The 20,522-nt window shown below is 36.7% G+C and overlaps 1 protein-coding gene across 1 annotated transcript; it reads right to left on the bottom strand.

Moving 5' to 3' along the window:
- Positions 1–14,775: 14,775 nt before the first annotated feature.
- LOC113339899 (protein ENHANCED DISEASE RESISTANCE 4-like) lies at positions 14,776–19,224 on the bottom strand. The gene is made up of 5 exons (XM_026585118.1): positions 18,607–19,224; positions 16,138–18,442; positions 15,649–15,709; positions 15,320–15,543; positions 14,776–15,233 (listed from the first exon to the last, which is right to left on the bottom strand). Exons 1-5 carry the CDS (start codon positions 18,728–18,730, stop codon positions 15,176–15,178), a joined length of 2,772 nt encoding a protein of 923 aa, XP_026440903.1. The 5' UTR covers positions 18,731–19,224; the 3' UTR covers positions 14,776–15,175.
- Between the last annotated feature and the right edge of the window lie 1,298 nt (positions 19,225–20,522).

Raw genomic sequence — 20,522 nt, 5'->3', positions numbered from 1 at the left:
AGTTCATTATCATCACACTCTTTGGTTTCTATTGAGTGCCATGTGTTGGTATGATTGTGATGCGTCCAAAATATATGTGGCATCCAATCCTTACAAAACTGAAGATTTTCACCTTAACAACAAACACCGACACATGTCTTGGGGCAAACACAAATTCCCAGGGACTTGTGTTTGTCCATTGGGTCACAGTCAAAACGACAAGAACAGTCTTCTGCAAAGTTGTTCTTCAGATCAAGGTGAAAATAAAAATTACCGTGCTCCAAATTAGTGGCGAGGTAAATTTGGATCGAACTAGGATTAATTTTTGGGTTCCACACGGTTTTCTCTACTTACACTTTTTCTAATAATCATGAAAAACTCATTTGCCTCCGAAACTTTAACCGGTTGATTCTTGTTTTAGTTTGAATTAATTTGCAGGGTGAAAAGGACGATGATGCTCGCGTGTTTATCGACTTACTCAGCATTTTCATTTTCACTTCAGGCCTGTTGTGTAACTTGTAATCCCAGATTTCCAAGTAGAATCAGAGTCCTGACACTGACAGGTGATGGTGCTATTGCAAGTAACGTGATAGAAGTTAGAGTTCATGGTATAATTTGGTTTTCACAACACTTTTGGGTCGAGATCAACCGGCAAATTTATCTATCAGCAGACGTAGAAATTTGGTTACGAAGTAAATATACAGATTATATATGAGACATATTCTTGCATGTTTTAATTATCTTGCCGCCTCAACTTTTCTTTTCTTCTTTTTATTTCCGTATGCTGTAGATCGCTGGCATGATTATCGCCTCGTATCTCCTCTTAAAGAATGGTGATCGACGCGACTTGGATCCTTTTCTGGGAATCCAAGTGGCTCACCACAGAGGCGGTGGGATTATAAATGGCCGTGGTAGGAAAACTCGTGTTATAATGTCTACCAATTTTTAGTTTTCACCAACATCCGAATGTATGCGCTTCCTTGGACGTAGAGATTGACCATCTGACATAATACAAATCGGAAAGCTTAAATATGAGGAACTGAAATAGATCGACTTGATAATAAACCGAAAGATGACATGTAAGAAAATGAAATGAGATACCTGAACGGAATAATTGTAGCCTTGGGAGAGAGAGAGCTTCTTGTGTTTCTTAATATATGAACTCCTTAATTATATAGGTTTTTATAGGATGAGGTCATCGTGCATGCATGCATGTTCCACCTAAAATTTGGTACATTAAGAAGTGTTTTAGCACCGGCACGAGCCATATGGCCACACTCAGAGACTTGGCAAGCCCAATTGGTCAAGTCGTAGCAGCGATTTATGTGTTTTTAGCCCAATTCCATGCAAGTCAAGAGATCTATGGATAACTTTGTAACTGCTGTTATGGGAGAAATTAATGGGGAAAGACGATAAGAAAGCCGGATATGATCATGGTTTCATTTAGGCAACGTTGGTACCTTTTTTTTTCCGCTTATGTTGCACATTTTGCATCAACTGGAAAATTGTTAACCCAAAATTTAAAATTGAAGTCAGGTACCTTGGCAGGTCATGATTCTGATCGACAGGTGAAAATTTCTATCAGCAAAGTATATTTTGGGTTCCATACAAGTTTTTCTCGTAAACTGTACCATATATGTACTACTTCACTACATGTGGTGGCAAAGTAAATGGTTATATGGTTACAGACTGCAAATGCTTAATGGGTGGTAAACAACGACACAAGTCATGGCAGCACTAACTAAGCCCAGTTGGCCAACTATTTCAGGTTTTCAGCCGTTTTTTCTTCATTGTGATTTACGACGATGATCCTATGAAAGGCAAAAGAGTTCAAATGGACGACGATGATTCTGTGAAAGACCAAAATTGACAAAAATGTATGGCATCCATACGAAAAAGCAGTAAACTCCAAGTCTTGGCTGAATAAATTAGCAAAGACTTGTCTTTACCGCGAGTTGTTCAAAGTTAAAATCACAAGAACAGTCTTGTTCATGTTTGTTGTTCATCTTGAGAACAACTTGAAGATTATTTTGCTGTTGAAAATTAATAATTATCACAGTAGATTTTTAGTTACTGATCGGGTTCACAGGCTCCCAGTAGCAGTGGATTTTGGGTATAAGGGTGTCAGTGGATGTCCAAAAACTCTGGTATTCGTTCGAATTCGCATTCGAAATATCAAATATTATTCGAAAATCGTTTTTGGATTCGGATATCAGGATTTTTTTATCCGAAAATGTAACTAATCGGATACGAATTCGGATATGGAGGTATTCGCATCCGAAATACCCGTATCCGGAATTTATGTATGAATATATATATTTTTTAAACCTATGAAAATGTAGATCGTATCTATTTTTTTTATTTTTCCTTATATTTCGACATTTTGTTAAGTTTTATTAAAAATCATAAATAATACTTTTAATTCTAATTAATTTTTATTATATAAGCATCAATCTTGTGCAAAAACAAAAATATTTTATTATTATTTTTTCATATGATTTCCGATCGGATAATTATCCGATATCCGAATAGAAATTCGGATACGAATTCGAAGTGAAAATTACTATATCCATTCGGATTTCGAATCGAATTCGGATAGTATATGGTATTTTCGGATGCGGACAGTGCCCTATCCGCATCCGTATGCATCCGTTTACACCTAAATACACGACCCATGGACTGGACTTGCCCAAATCTTCAAGCCGATTTCGTGTTCAGGCAGAGTATAATTCGATGAACCTGTGAAACCCGCTGAGTTCTAATTGATTTGAATCGTGTTGATGTGTTAGGGTTTTAAACCAAAACAACTGTTAAAAACACAAAAGTAGATAAATTCTTTTTTATGGGGATTAGCCACCTCTGCTTTGTAGTAATAAGAGAACTGAAGTTATATTAATTGAAGTAGTTTTTATACAACTCGGGAACTGAGTATTTATACTAATCAATACTTGTCTAACAAGAAATAACTTACGTAATTAAGAATCCTAGCTAAACAAGGAAACTACCTAGTTAACTAAATAAAGGAAATATTGTGTTTAAGGAGTTGGCACGCAACATCCCACCCCGCTTGAAAGAATGCTTGTCCTCAAGCATCAAAATCTGGAAATCGCAATAGTAGTTCATCATCATCTTCCCAAGTAGCTTCCTTCACTGGATGATCCTCCCACTGGACTAACCATTTAGTGCCTGCAGGAGCTCCTTTCTTAAACATTTTTCGTTCCAAAACTTTAGCTGGTTCCCAGTTGTCATAAGCCACTGTAATTGGTAAGTTAGGATCCACAACAGTTGAAGAACCAAGTTTCAGTTTCAGCTGTGAAACATGAAACACTGGATGAATACAACTTGAAAGAGGTAAGTCCAACCTATAAGCCACTTCACCAATTCTTTCAAGGATGCGAAAAGGGTCGTAGAACTTAGGAGAAAGCTTAGAATAAGCCTGAGTCGCAACTATGTTTTTCCTATAAGACCGCGGTCTAAGAAAAACCAAATCATCGAATGCAAAAGTTCTTTCAGTACGATGTGTATCAGCATAATTCTTCATTCGTAATTGAGCAACTTGCAAATGAGACTTCAAAATCTTTAAAGTATGATCCCTAGCTCGCAATGTAGAATAAACATCGTTGACAGATGTGGAACCTGGTAAATAAGAGGATATTGTTGGAGGCGAACGGCTATAGACTGCTTGATATGGAGTCATCTGAATTGCAGAATTAAAACTTATGTTATACCATCATTGAACCCATGGTAACCATCTTTACCAGTCACTAGGTTTTGTTCCATCAAAACAACGTAAATAACATTCTAAAGTTCTACTAGTAACTTCAGTTTGTCCATCAAATTGTGGATGATAAGCATAACTTCAACATAACTGGGTATCCTGTAGAGAAAAATATGCTTCCCAAAAGTTTCTCATGAAGATGGGATCACAGTCACTTACAATAATTCTTGGCATGCCATGCAAACGTACTATTTCTCGTACAAAAATGTCAGCAATAGAGATGGCAGAATAAGGATAAGAGAGTGCAATAAAATGGTCATATTTAGTTATCAACCACCACGAGAATAGAGTTTTTGCGATGTAAAAGTGGAAAACCATCAAAATCCATCGATATGTCTAACCAAATATCAGCAGGTATAGGTAGAGGACTCAATAATCCTGGAGGGGCTACGGCTTCAGCTTTATTACACTGACAAATATCACAGTGAGAAATAAAGGTTTTAACTACAGTTTTCATTCCTTTCCAATAAAAACTGTATTGTAAAAGTTTATAGGTGCGTAAGAATCTAGAATGACCACCAATGGGATTAGAATGAAATTCCTCAAGAAGTTTAATCCACCAGGTGGAAGAAGACGGCACCACTATATGACCTTTATAACGTAAAACTCCATCTGGATAAGAAAAATTGGGCTTACAAGTAATGTTGGCACGTAGCTGTTGAATAAGAAGACCCAATTCTGCATCATCATGACACTCCTTAATAATATCAGTAAGACCAGAGAAAATAGGCGTGGAGAGAAGTAAGAAAGAGCCATGAAGCCGAGAAAGTGCATCAGCTACAATATTTTCTTTTCCTTTACGAAAAATAATCTCATAGTCGTACCCCAATAATTTAGATAACTACTTTTGTTGTTCCATAGAAGATAATTTTTGATCCAAAAAATATTTGAGACTTTGATGATCTGTATAAATCTTAAAATGTCTTCCAAGTAAATATGGACGCCATTTTTGAACTGCAGAAACAATGGCAAGCATCTCTTTATCATAAATGGAAAGATTTAAATTCTTACCAGAGAGCGTCTTACTGTAATATGCAATGGGTCTATCTGATTGCATTACCACAACAGATAATCCATTCCCAGAAGCATCACATTCCAACAAAAAATATTTTGTAAAATCCGGAAGTATTAAAATTGGTGTAGTAGTTAAAGCTTGTTGTAGTTGTTTGAAAGCAGTAGTTGCCTTGTCACTCCAAACAAAGGCATCTTTATTGAGCAACTGAGTTAAATGTGCACTAATCTTACCAAAATCTTTAACAAACTTACGATAATAGCCGGCTAAACCCAAAAAACCTCTTAGTGCCTTAATTGTGGTAGGAATAGGCCATGACAGAGTACATTGTATCTTGTCACGTTCAACTGAAACCCCTTCAGAAGAGATGACATGTCCCAAATAACCAATGGAAGGTTGAGCAAAAGCACATTTTTATTCTTTGACAAATGGCTTAATGGTTCGAATAATATCAAACACTAGGGATAAATGATGAACATGATCCTATAGGCTCTTACTATAGATTAAAATATCATAGAAAAAGACTAGTACGAACCCGTGGTGTGGTCTGAAAATGTGATGCATAAAACTCTGAAAAGTTGTTGGTGCGTTGGAAAGACCAAAGGACATCACAAGAAATTCATAGTGTCCATCATGAGTTCGAAAATCCGTCTTTGGAATGTCAGGAGCATGCACAAGAAGTTGATGATAACCAAAACGAAAATCCAATTTGGAGAAAATGAGGGCACCGTGTAATTCTTCCAACAATTCATCAACCATAGGTATTGGAAATCTATCTTTGATATTTAGCTTGTTTAAAGCACGATAATCCACACACATTCTCCATGAACCATCGTTTTTACGAACCATTAAGATAGGATAAGAAAAAGGACTAGAGTTAGGGCGAATAAAACCAGCTTGTTGTAATTCAGCTACAATTTTCTCAATTTCATCTTTCTGAAAATGAGGATATTGATATGGTCGCACATTAACAGGGGCAGAGCCAGGAAGTATCAGAATGCGATGGTCATGTAGACATTCAAGAGGAAGGTCAGTTGGAATATTGAAGATATCTTTATAGTCAGACAATAGTTGCTAAATCATAGGTGGCACAACTAAAGTATTAGTAGTGGCAGTGTGTAACGAGCATAGTTGAAGAGTAAAACCATAAGTTTCTCTGCACAACAAACGTTGCATGGGAGAAACATCCATAAGCATTACTGATGAAGTATTTCCACGTAAGATGATGTCCACCCCATTAAATTTGAACTTCATTGTCAGCTTGTTAAAATCCCAAGAGATTTTTCCCACATACCGTAACCATTGGACTCCAGAAACTGCATCACATCCACTGATTTCTAAAAGATGAAAATAAACCAAGAAAGTGCAATTGTTGAGGGTAACTGGCATGTTATCACAAGACCCATGAGTATCTAATGTACCTCCATCACCTACAGTTACTCTCAAAGAATTATCGGATTCAATCTTGTGACCACATTGCTTGACAATGGATGGATGAATAAAGTTATGAGTAGCTATAGAATCCACCAAGATTGTAATCGGTTTAGCCTTAACATAGCTTGTAATCCGCATTGTGTTGGGAAAAGTAGATCCCATTAAGGAGTGTAGGGAAATTGTTGGCTCCTGGTCATTCTGCTCAACAAAATTATCCAAAGACCCATGTTGAATATCCGTATCAACAAAGTGGTCTTCACTGTCAGTACTATCCGGGGCCATCTCTAAGACCAATAATCTTGGTTTGATACATAAATGGCCAGGTTTATAGAACTCATCGCAGTTGAAACAAAGTCCTTTGTCGCGTCTTTCCTTTTGTTCCTCCCATGTTAATATTTTAGCACCAGGAGGTAATGTTGGTTTTTCTATTTGTTGGTTGGTAGCCATTGTGGATTGAAAAGGAGTTGAACGAAAAGGTTTGGGAACTGAAGAAGTAGCAAGGATATTATCTTCTTGTTGGACTGCCTTTTTGAAAGCTTCAGCTAATGTCTTAGGTTCAAATAAACGAATACCAGTGCCAATATCAACCCGTAGGGCAGCAATGAATAAATCAACAAGATACTGTGTCGGAAGATCATGAACGAAATTGAGTAATTTTTCAAAATAAGAGATTAGTTGTCTTACAGTACCTGTTTGACACAACTTTGTCAATGCAATATGCGGATTGGTAAACTTGTGATCCCCAAATCTGTCACGAATTAGAGAACAAAACTCTTCCCAAGATGGTGTATAATTAGACTTTTGGACCAATGATACCAGGAGTTGGCATCATCTGTCATATGAGCAGCAACCACCTGAATTTTAAAGACTGTGTTTATTGAATGTAAACTGAAATACTCATCAGTTTGAAAAATCCAGCCATCAGGATCATAACCAGCAAGAGTCGGAAACTTTAGGTTAATGGGTCCTGGAGGAATTGTTGTATTAGTCTCAACACCGTTATGACCAGTAATCTGATGAGAATGAGAAATAATAACATGACCGTTTGTTTCTGAACCAAGGGTTTCGGTAATAGCTGTTTTCATGGTCTGTATTAAAGTTGTTGTCAGAGCAGCCATGTCTTCTTTACGAGTAGTTCTGTCAACCCCTGTTTTAATCTCAGCTTGTTGAATGTCATCAAGGCGTTGTTTGGTTAGGGCAGTGATTAATTCTTTGATCTCATCCTTTAAACCTTTAACTTCTTCTGTTAACTCCACGACCGTCATGATAAAAAAAATGCTGAAATTTTAGGAATATATCGAACCTGCTCTGTACCAGATGTTAGGGTTCTAAACCAAAAAAACTGTTAAGAACACAAAACAAGATAGAACCCTAAAGATAAAATCCTTTTTATGGGGATTAGCCACCTCTGCTTTGTAATAATAAGAGAACTGAAGTTGTATTAATTGAAGTAGTTTTCATACAACTCGGGAACTGATTATTTGTACAAATCAATACTTGTCTAACAAAAAATAACTTACGTAATTAAGAATCCTAGCTAAACAAGGAAACTACCTAGTTAACTAAATAAAGGAAATACTGTGGTTAAGGAGTTGGCACGCAACATGATGACTACCGAGATGTTTTTGGAACAAAATCGTTGTCGCTTTCTCGGGTTTAGCAGAGTAACTATAATGCAAATATGGGCTCAACTTAGCGGATATGGACATAAAATGGATGTCTAACTTCACACCCTCATCCAATACATTGTTTTATAGACCGGACATCTACACGCAGACATATGGACCGGTTTGAATCCGCAGATCTGATCTCAAACGCTCATGACCTCTAGCTTCTTGTTATGAGGGAGACTCGAAATCCAATTACCTCAAGGATACCTCAAGGATAAAATCCACTAAGCCATGCTCCGCTGAAACCTCATGAACATTACTAGGCATGCGCTTTACTACATATATGCTATAAAAATCATGGTCTCTAGATGACCGAAGGATATTCATTCGGTCGAGATCAGGTGCCGGAAGAGTGTTTCAGCTCTTCTTTCACAGATTCCTCGAAGAAGGCATGAAATTCATCCCTGCTGTAGTTATTCTTGAAACCATTAAAAAAAAATATCAGTCAAACCCTCAAACCTATTTTCTTCGATCGAAGATGAAGATTAAAATCTTTAAAATTTTAAAATTTAAACATGAAAGAAACAAAAAAAAAAAAGAATAAGTAGAACAAATACAGGCATATTTTCTATATCCACAAGAAGGAAAATAGGAAAGGGAAGAAGATGTTTAAAAAAATATGGGGCTATTTGCCATTTCCGATCTGGTGGACTATGTGGAGAGAAAGAAAAAATAGACTTTATAACACTGCGCATGTGATTGTGGATCAAATGATTATTGAGGTCAGTTGTTTGTTGTTCAGATGGGCTATAAATACTGATGTGTTTTAAGATTTTAATTTATCTACCCAGATTTGTAATTGGGATGTTGTTATTCACACGTCCATATAAACTTTCAGATTTTTCTTTTGTGTTCTTTGTCTACTTAGAACTCTTTTTATAAAATTTTCCCTTTTTCGTCATAAAAGGGAGAAGAAAAGTCATAGATCCATATGGTTTTTTACTTCGTAATAATAAAACTTGTTTGTCTCTCCCAAAAAATAAATGATTTTTTTTATTAATCAATTGATTATATATGGAAATGATAACAGGAAAATTAGCGAAGAATGAAAATGCATTTTTTTCTCGTAGTATATTTGAGTTAACTCATTAAAAACAGGACTATGAGATTTTTCTCTCTCTACTCTCTATTTCCTCTATAACCTTAAAAGAAAACCATGCCTCCATCCCCGTTACCTCTCAGATCTAGTTCCATTGGAGTTGGATATGAGCAAATTTTCTCTCAATTTTTTGCTTTCAAGTAGGTTATTAGGATTAGGATTTGGTTTTATCTCCTTTCTTTAATATTTTATTGCCGTTTCGGATTTCTCCTTCACTTTCATAGAGATGTTATATGCGTTCTTGTAACGTTTCTTCTTGGTCATGATCGCCTTCTTAATATTATGTGTGCTATGGTGAAGAGCTTCTTCTGATCACACCGGATTTTATCATCGTCTTCTTAATATTGGTGTGTTATGGTGAAGAGTCATCTCTTTCTTAAGAAGAACATTTATCAAATGACGGGATTTTATTCTAGTCACCATCCTCTTTCCGATTTAATCGAATATCTACATGTAACTTTTTTTGGTGTTCCAAATCTCTTCTCAAAAGAATATATATTTGAATGTAGTTTTTATTACTTGTAATCTTGTTCTTGATGTTCTTAACCGTACGGTAAACGATTTGGAGATACCAAGGAAAGTGAAGAAACTTTAATTAAAAAAGAAAGAAAAAATTAGAAACAAGACTATAAAACGTCCACAAATTTGAAATGCTGAACTAGAAAATACCTGGCTGAAGAAGATGGGAGTAAAAAGTCTTAATTCCAACAAGTTTATGACTAATTGTTAAAATCTACCTTCTTCATTATGCACTAGTATCACCTTACTACGTACCATACCAACAAAAAATTGACTACATATCACATATGGTACGTGCTATTAACAACACTGCTCGACGAATCCTTGTATTTAGTAGAGCAAACATAAAGAGGAAAATATAATCTTTCATTAATTATAGAGAAGAAGTCCGTACAAGAGCATTAAATACAGATTGTAAAACAGAAGAAATCACACGGACCATACACTTGTGTTAATCCTAGACATGAACTAATAATAGAAACAGTTAATAGAGTATACAATTATTATTAGTTGTAATAAAAAGATAGTAAAAGAACTAGAGGATATGTTACTACCCTCCCTCAAACTGTAGTGGAGAAACCACTTTCATTTTGGTCTTCATGAAATCAAATCTTGGTGTTACAAGACCCTTGGTGAAAATATCTTCTACATGTTGAAGAGTTGACAGATATGTAACCTGTAAAGATTTTGACTGAACCAACTCTCTGATGAAGTGAAAATCAAGAGCCCTATGTTTCGTTCTGATATGAAATACTGGATTTGAAGATAGATCTACGGATCTTTTGTTATCACAGGAGATAGTTGGTGAAGAGTCTTGAAATATATGTAAATCCTTCAAAAGATGACATAACCAAATAACTTCAGCTGCTGTAGAAGCTGAAGCCCTGTATTCAGCTTTAGTGTTTGATATTGAAACAATTGCTTGATTTTTAGAAGACCAGCTGACTGGATTATCACCAAAGAAAATACAATAACCAGTAATAGATATTCTGTCATCTGGATTACCTGCCCAATCTGCATATGAGAATCCTTGTAATGCAGTGAATCCTTTAGTAAAGAACAAACCATAGTTTAAAGTACCTTTGATATATCTTAAAACTCTCTTTGCAGCTGCCAGATAAACTGAAGTAGAAGATTGCATAAACTGGAAAATTTGGTTTACTGCAAAGAAAATCTCAGGTGTTGTCCAGGATAGATATTGCAAAGATCCAACTATGGACCTATATTCAGTTGGATTGGAAAATACTTGACCATCATGAGCACTTAGTTTCATTGATGCATGATGAGGAGTAGAGCATGGTTTAATACCAACTAAATTTTTTTTGCCTAATAAGTAAAGAGCATATTTAGTCTGACTTAAAAAATACCAGATTTGTTTATTTTCGCCTCTAGACCCAAAAAATAGTGTAAAACACCTAAATCTTTGACTGGAAATTTTGTACTCAAGTAAGAGATAATTTCATTGCAATGAGATACATTGTTTCCTGTTATTATGATATCATTAACATAAACTAGAATAATGGTAAGCTTAGAACCAAGTTTTTGAACAAACAAAGAAGAATCTTCCTGAGAAGGATGAAAGCCAATAGCAACTAGAGCATCCATAAGTTTTTCATCCCAGGCCCTTGGTGCATGTTTTAATCCATATATAAACTTATGTAATTTGCAAACATAGTTAGGATGCTCTTTATCCCCAAAACCACGAGGTTGATTCATAAAAACCTATTATTTTAAATCTCCATGCGGGAATGCATTACTTACATCCAATTGCTTGATATCCCAGTCAAAATTAACAGCAATAGAAATAACTAATCTAATGGTTGCAGGTTTCACAACTGGACTAAAGGTATCAATAAAATCAAAACTCGGTAGAGGTAAGCTTCCTTGAAGGGGCAACCAGGGGGGAGATAAGGACGACACCTTCCGCCAGGGAGCTGAATTGTGTCAAAAGACGTAAATGTCATGGGACTTCTTACTCATGCGAGTAATAAGACTTGTCATATTTATGCGATAAAACCTGAAGAGGAAATAATATAAGAAAAAGATAAGACGAGATTAATGGGTCGATACACTAGGGTGTAAAGACAGCCTGCAATCTTGTGGCTCAGAAATATGGCAACATAAGACCTTTACATAGGAAGGCAAAATAAGACCTAAGAGAAAAAATTATTGAAGCTAATGCAATAATGTTCACACAAGAAGAAGTTTATGATAAATGATATAAATCATACTTGGCCTATCAAGATGCGTCAATTAACAAGAGGCAAGAATGGGAATGCAAAGGAAATGTTAATTGCCCAATTTAATAGTCTTATATACATGCGAGAAATAATATTTTCAGCATGAACACGAATAAAAAAAGATTTGCATTAAAAGGATGAAAGTTAATATCTTCAAGATATACAAAAATAAAGAAGAACTTACAACAAAGGAATTTGTAACAAGAAAAAAAATGAAGGATTAATCTTCATTTCCTTCATCTTTTCGCTCAGCATCAAAATCACTAACTTCTTCTTCAGAATCTTCATCTTCTCCATCACAGATTATAATATCAGGAATAGGTACATTTTCAGGAATCTCTGGAAACTTATACTTCGAGACAGGGATATTATTCTCTAGACAGACTCGTTTAACAGCAGCTATACGAGCGCGATTAGCGTCATTGTTGTTGTTTGAAACCATACGGGTCCAGTTTTCCTTCAATTGTTGGTACCTGAAGTTGCGAGTAGAATATTCTTCTTCTTTAGCAGTTAAGCGAGTTTATAAATCTCTAATTATCTCAAGATAATCCTTCTCCTTCACTGAGAAATATGAGCAAGCAAGTTAAAACAACGTAAGGTGTTATTCTTGAAGTATGAACAAGCGTTAAAGAACAACAAATGACCTCCATAATTGGAAACAATGTCTGCGACCAATGCGGAATGCTCAGTCTGAAAGCTCACATTTACACCTAAATTATTCCTTGCATCATTCAGAACTCTAGCATCCCAACTAAATTCAGCTTCACTCTTTATAAGCAGTTTAGATCGAATTGAATTTCTTTCTTCAATGAGTATGTTCCTTTCGCTCAAAGCTGAATCACGTTCTTTCTTAACTTCAACAAGGGATTCTTGGAACTTTTCTAATGCTTTCGCACCATTAAGAGTTATCTCATCTTTTTCAGTAATAAGTTTATTCCTCTTCGCTTCCAATATTCGAACTGTTTCTCTACTTTCATAAAGACGATGTTTAAAGCTATTGAATGAGGTTAATACATTTCTATGGCTTTGCCTAAGGGTAGCGTATTTCAACATTAATTATTCCAGGCTAAGGTTCTCAAATCCTTGAGTGGGATAATTATTTAGGGAAGAATTGAGATGCTCTAAGAGAATTTCAGCATCGGGGAGATTAGATGCTTCATCTGAAAGGTTGTACAAGTCTGCGAACATAATAAAGTAAGAAGTGCGAATTATCTCATAAAAGAAGAAGAATGAAGAAAATGATAATTACATACCAATAAGTTCATTATTTCTTTCTCGAGCCTGGCGAATCAGTCCAGAATTAGTTTAGTTCTCATCTTTAAGTTTGGCATTCTCATTTTTCAGCTTGAGAAGATTCCTTTCATAATCCACAGAAATTGCAGAAGACAAACGAGCTCCCTGCGAGAGTGTAAAAGAAGTATTATGAGTAAAGAGAGGGGATACTAAGGAAAAGTTAAAAATAAAGTTGCGAATATTACCATAGCATTAGGTGTAAATTGGAGATCTGGGTTTATCGCAGAGGCAATTCCACGAAGAGATGGATCCTCCAAGTTAGGAGTGGTACATACATTTGAGGCCATCTTAAAGGCATGATCCAACCCTTCATGATCAACAATAGTCAGCATATCCCTAGAAAAAAGGTTTGATAATTCTTTCACATAAGAATCAATTAATGAATCTTCTTCAGGAGCAAGAATGTTATCATTAGTAGATTCCGAACTTGAGGAAGAACCATATCTTTTGCGCTTCCTAGAGAGATCATCCATGGACGAAGTCGTTTTGGATGAAGACTTAGATTTATACATGGTCTTGTTCAGAATATTCTTACCCTTGCCCGAAGTCTTATCACCCAAAGATTTCACCTACGCGAATAACCAAGATAAGAAACAGATGCAACAATATTGTTAAAATTAAAAAGGATGTTTCTTACTTTCTTATTCTGCGAAGGTGATGCATTGTGTGAAATTTTGTCCTTCTTATGCGAATAAGAATGGGAATGGAGGTTATTTGATAAAGAACAGTAGCAGAGAAGACGAAGAAGAGTAAAATAAATAAAAAGAATGAAGAAGAAGATAAAGGAAGATATATAGGGAAAGTGTGTCCCGTTTTTCAAAAAAGATCTTCTCATTAATGCGAGAAAATGAATGGATAGAAACAAGCGGTTAAAAAGACGTGCCAAAAAATGAATGGTTAAAAAGACACCCTTAAACAAGGGAAGACGGAATTCCGGAAAATTGTCGGCAAAGCAAAATGTGAAAAGACAAGCATATGTGATAATATAGGGTGGGAGTTTCTCATATCGCTCACCCTGTAGAATAAGCGAAATGAGAAGAGGCGGAATGTAGGAGTGAGATATCGCACATGTTAGTAAGTATGCGAAGTGAAGACTATATAACTTAAACGAGGGAGATCGCACACAGCAAGGTTGAGATGACGTAATGGATGATGTCAGCAAAGTCACGAGTAAAGTGTGAAGATCTGTGCGAAGTATGGTCTGTGCGAGAACGAGTTATTGTACATGAGCGAGTGTATCGCATAGAGATTCCGAAAATAAAGGATCTCTTAACTGTCATCCACTATGTGAAATCTTATATAAAGAGGAGAGGGTATTACTTGTGGGGGGTTCTTTTAGTGAGTGTTAGATAAGAAATCAGGAGAGAGAAAGTAAATCTATGAGCAAGTAAGATTGTTGTAATACTTGTATTCATCTTATAAACCGACTTAAGTCTTGATAATCAATGAAGAGTTTAATGATGATTACCTAATATTGATTATAGTTATAGTGGAATGTGGTTCCGAGGAAACTTGCAACTACAAGCCCAATAGATCAACTATTTCAGCCGTTGTTGTGTTTTAAAGATCTCCATGAACTGTGCATGTCAAAATGGAAGGATTGGGGGAAGAGTTGGATACGAAACCTGGATTTAATCATGGTTTGGATTATATGGAAGCGAGGGTTTTGACCTGGAGAGTGGCAAGCCGCATGGACCAATGAGGCTGAAGATTCTAAGATTAGGAGGCATGTCGTCGGACAAAATACTATATTTGACAGGAGTATGGCACTATGTAGATCACATTCAAAAAGACCAATAACATATTACAAATTCTACGTACATTATATAGTAGTAGCATACAGAGAGCTGGAAGATGATTGGCAAGTGCTGAGGAGATGCAAGATACATACATATTAGGGAATCAGCAACTAACTTAGAATTACAACTTAGCATACTAAGTACCGGCTAGATGACTTGCTGTAGTTACAAAAAGAACAAGCTCACAACCTTAGCTTTTTAGATTACCCATACCTGCACTGAATCAAATTAGGAACTGTAGCAGAGATATGCTGTAATACCCTGAAATGTGACTAAAATTCTTGTTATCTCAGTTCTATTTCACCAGTGTTAAAAGGCAGCTGAAGTGTTGAATTTTAGTGAGGTGATTAAACTATGCAGCTACACTTTGGGGGATGCGCATACCGAATCCACGCTTCACACGCTCAACCCTGTGAAATAAAGCAAAACAAAATAAGGCTTACACGTTGACAATCCACAAGAAACAAAAAGAAGAGCAAATAAGATTGCGACTTACGTTGGGGCAAGTTTGCCAAGGCTATCAAGTTCTTCACCAGAGTCCTCATCCAGAATTCTACCAGAAATCTCAACGATATAAGACTTGTCACTTTCTGTTGGGAGCCCCCTGCTAGCAAGTAAATCCAAATCTTTTTGATGAAGCTCTCTCCCATTCACTAAAACTCCAGTATCTCCACTTGAACAGTTCCTGGGAATTGGAATACTAAATTCTTCGATGAATGGCTGCAGGCAAATGAGAGCACTTAATCAAATATAGAACACAAGTAAACCTATACAGACAAAGACTGACAAACTGATCCTCTTTCAAAGAATTTCATTTGCTCTCACCGGAATTATGCCGAGACAGTGTTGGCCCATTATACCCCAGAATCCAGCTCGAGAATCATACCTAGTTAAGATGGCAGAAAATGGTATGTCAATTCACATGAAAAACTATACCAGAACCACTAGTGTCATACATTGAAGAGCATTACTGTAAAAAATAGCTCAAGCCCACACATTATGAAAGCATGCTTTAAAACTATTCATAGAACAGAAGAACTTGTTACAACAACAAATTCTGCCAATCTAGGATGGAAACATACATTAAGAAATGTTTCTCTAATCACCCACTTGTTGAACCCCCACCATGCGAGGATGGGAACCTAAACATCAATACTATGGGATAGTGGGCTTGACTATAATTAACCATATGAGTTTCCACACCCACATGGTGGGGTTTAACTGATGACTTGGTTCACGTTGTTATGGGTAAACATAACAACGATATACATGGAAAGCTGGGATGGCATAACCAGAGAAGAAACTTGCACTTACCAGTAACTTCCAGGGCGGATAGGTCCAGCTTTCTTCTCGGCCTTCTTCACCAATCGATCTGATATGAGCTGCCCATTGACAAACACTCCATCATTCTCCCGGGATTGGTTAGATTTAAAGCTTTTCTTGATGAGTCCACCCAGGAATGAGTTACCACTTTTGCAGTTTCTTGGCCTATCTTCTTCCTTGTTTGCCTCTTTTGAATTATGGCAAACGCCATTGTTCGCGTAATCATTAAATGAAATTTCCATCTCTGTGGCCAACATTCCATCCTTCAAGGAATTCTGCCTGGAAGCCGCTCTAGCAACAACAATTTTTTCACGGTCAATGCGCTTACTCATGTTTCCTTTTCCAAACTTGCTCACGAGTTGGTCTCTGGGATCATCATAATGCTCATGAATAGGCGAACCAGTAAGGGTTGGACTCACAATCACTTTCTTTGGCAGTTCAGTAGAGCTGGAAGCTTCTTGTTGAGCAATCATGCTTTCAGGGCTTCCCTCATCCTCGAAAGTGCCCGAAGATGAAGTAAGGTTGCCCTGCATCTTCTCAGACTCACTTGAGTTCAGCAGCTCATCCATGTGCAAGAAGTTACAACCAGCTGTATCATAGTCGTCCGAATAGTAGTTAACTTGGCCCTGGTAACCACCGTCTATTGCCTGATCAGAACTGTCATTGGTCTCTTGAGGAACTTCTATGGTCTGTGTAGCTACAGAAATTACAAGCTTCTTATCCTGAACCGAAATCGACATTACAGAAGAACAAGACCCGCACCTCAGTTGCTGTTGATTCTTTTCCATCTGCAAAAGCTTCTTTGGTAACGGAAGCAGCTGAAAACAATTAGCACAAGTAATAAAAGGAGCTCCACCGGCTATTGGAAGGCAACGCCTCCCGTTCCTTTTAGCTAAAGGAACCCTCTGAAGACAATCACGGCCAAAACCTCCTATTTCTGCATCAAGATCATTTTTCCTTCTCATTTGGGTATGCGGATTATGAGAATGCAATGGAAGATTGGTACTTCTATGATTGTAACCCCAGGGATCATATGCTCGAGGCTCGTCAAGGTGGTAGAATGCTGGATTTCCTGGACCATCCGCGAACCTTCTATTGGGGAAACTCATAGGCAGGCCTTGGCTTGGTGGTAACCAATTTTTGTTGTAGCAATGAGAACAGGGACACTCAGGCTGGTGGAAGAATGTATTGCTATGCGGATATGGTGAAATAAGCTCTGGATCAGAATCAATGAACTGTCCTGAATAGTAACCATTAGAAGATTGATGTGGGTATTCACGCCGTTGCCGATTTGGAGCCCTCCCAAGCACGTTGGGTCCAAATAGATCCCCGTGTCCTCGCCTTTCATTGGAGACATTGACATGAGCTGAATAAAAATTCTGCATATCCATCTCATGCCCATGCATCATTGGAACAGGTTCATGGACATGGCTGACATAAGGTGGTTTTCTTATATGTTCATCTGCGGAAAAAGGTTGTGAGAGAACTTGCTGCGGTCTAGCACCGTTGTTTGGAAACCGATTATTCTGACGGGCATAAGGATGTGGAGCTGGAACCCTTTGTTTCGCTTTCTCTGACACATCACAGGATTTGGTGAGTTGCTCCTTCAGCTCATCCAGCTTCCTCAAAAGTTCAGCTCGATCCTGTTCAAGAAATTCAACTCTATCATGCACACCATCCAAATGATTTTCAGCATTACTGTAAGATAATCCTGGTTGATAACTGGAAGGCCCTTCACTAGGATACGAACAACCCGGGAAATTCACATCATCAACAACAATTCTCGGTGCCCTCCTATACGCTGCATCATCCCTTTCCCTGTCCTTAAAACTATTAACATGCTCAGCTCTCCCATACCCATTAGCAACTCCAACAGAAGCTTTAAACCCTCCAACTTCCTCTCCATTAGAACGCGAAAAACTCACATCCTCAGCAACAAATCTCGGTGTCCTCCTATACGCTGCCGATCTATCTCTTTCTCCAGACTCCACAATGTTAACTCTAACCTGTTCATTCCTATTTTGACCAACATGGCCATTACCGACGCCATTGTTCGACGATTCCCCACTGACATTCCTTGGATTCACAACACTTTTCATCTCTTGTTTCTCTGGTAAAACACTCAACTTAGATTCTACTGCTCCTCCTCCATTATTACTACCTAAATCTGAAGTTTCTTTACCCAAATCAAAATCTCCCCTTTTCTCATCTAATTTCTCAATTCCTACTACTTCAACAGATTTCTCAGATGACCCATTACTTGAAATACCACTACTAACCACTAATTGTTTCTTTGCTGTTTAATCAAATAAAAACAAAATCAAAATCACAATCACAATAAATCAAAAAAAAACAGATACGGAACAAGGGCCTATGTCGCCTAATGAGCGCCTAGCTCGCCTAGGTGATCAAAACAGTGGAAAATTGAAGGAAATGAAAGAGATGAGAAGCTTAAATTACCTTGAAGAACAGCACCACAACCACCACATTGATAAACCGGTACATTTTGAAGCTCAGGCAATAGATTTTCACATTTAGGGCACCGGACTAACCTGAGCTTACTACTACTATTTTCTTCCTCCATCTCCAAAACCCCCAATACCCAAACAAAATCAAGGTTTCAGCTCAAACCCACCCCAGAAACTGATCATAAACCAAAAATCTCAAACCCCCAGAATAAAAATTCTCAAGAACAAACAACAAAAATCAAAATTTTGGGGCTTTTTTATGTGAGAAAACAGAGTACTCTGTGAAGTTGGATACTTTGATGGAAACAAAATCGAATTTTTTGTGTGTTTCTGAGTGTCTGTTTATGAGAGTGGAGGGAGTTTTGAAAGGAACACAGAGAGGAAAAGAAAAAGTAGGGTTGGGGAGCTTTGGTGAGGTTTGGTAATGGATGAAGTACTAATTGTTTAATCTAAAGTGAGGACTGTGGAGAGTACGATTATCAAGAGAGATTCAGAGGAAAGAAAAAGTAATAAAGAAAACAGAGGAAAACTGTGTAGTCCAAAATTCAGACTTTGGTTTTTGCTTTTGTTTTTTTTTTAAAGGCGAGTAATGGTTCGATTCTATGTGACAATGGAGGCCTTTAATATTTGTGAAGGTGACATTGGAGTGGAGATGTTTCTTGAGCCATTTTTATTTTCTTTGAGTGTGTTGGGAACAAAAACTCCAAAGTGACATTTCATTGTTGGTGCTTCCCGGAGAATTTTCTAATAGCGCATTTGGATATCGAAAGCAAAAGCGGGAAAAATTAAATTGTTGAGAAAAATGAGATCTTGAATACGTGGTTGAAAATAAAATAATTGTGAAATGAGATTTTGTAAAGTTCCGAAAACTGAACTCTATCAAAACCCATAAATACAAATTTGGCCAATTTTGGATGTTTTATCGTGCCTGTCGATTTTTATGGAGTTCAACTTCTCGATCATAAAATAAAAAGGTTGCAATAGATTCTGAGCCACCTGGTGCAGATTCTTGGCTATGTTTTTACTTTAAACCGAACATACGAGACTGAAATTCCATTATATGAGAGTCATTTTCTTGGTGAACTGAGCTAATTTGAATTGAATGTGAAGAGCAATTTACGACAAAAGTTTTGGCACTGTAATTGTAAAATAACAGAAATGAGTTCTACCTGCTCCGAGCTACGAAATCTTGGGAAAATAGTTGTTCATGTTGTCTAAGCATTTTTTTTATCTAGCGGAATCATAACCAATCATATATTATCTGGAAAACACTTAACAAATAAAAAGTTTTGTCCAAATTAACAGAATTAATTAACTGTTATTTATATTTTTCGAAAATCGGTAATGATGTTGGTAGATCAAAAAGACTTTTTTTCTTTTTCTTTTTCATGGAACCTTATGGTTGACTAAGTATTTTTTTCTTGATATTTTTCTGATAGGTCTAACTATCATTTTCAATTTAATTCTTGTAGTTGTTAGTAATTGCTTTGACATTTTCATGAATTTGATTAGGTATTATTACGCGTTTCTTAATTGAATCATAGTAGTAGTAATAAATATTAGACACTTATTTTGCTTACAAACAAATTGATGTTGGAGTGAAAATGAAGCAAAACATGCCAAACTGAATAATTTGGGATGAATGTAAATGTTGTTGAAATTTTCTTGTCCGAGTGAATTTATTGCAACACGCTTACTTAGTAGGTTCTTCACATGACAAACTAAATCATGCATCAAATTTTTAGTATATCAAATTGACCGGATAAATTGTTTGGTGTCAATTCAAAGAGTCCTCTCTATTTTGTGTTAAACGTGACCCTAGGATAGCCAATAACCATATAAACTTTAGCCGAAAATGAAAGATAAATTATTGACATCCATAAATATAAACGAAGAGCATTATGCTTT

This window comes from Papaver somniferum, unplaced genomic scaffold (genome assembly GCF_003573695.1).
Source record: "Papaver somniferum cultivar HN1 unplaced genomic scaffold, ASM357369v1 unplaced-scaffold_21, whole genome shotgun sequence".
Lineage (NCBI taxonomy): Eukaryota > Viridiplantae > Streptophyta > Magnoliopsida > Ranunculales > Papaveraceae > Papaver > Papaver somniferum.
The sequence above is the reverse complement of the archived record's forward strand: the minus strand, read 5'-3'. Positions and strand labels throughout refer to the sequence as shown.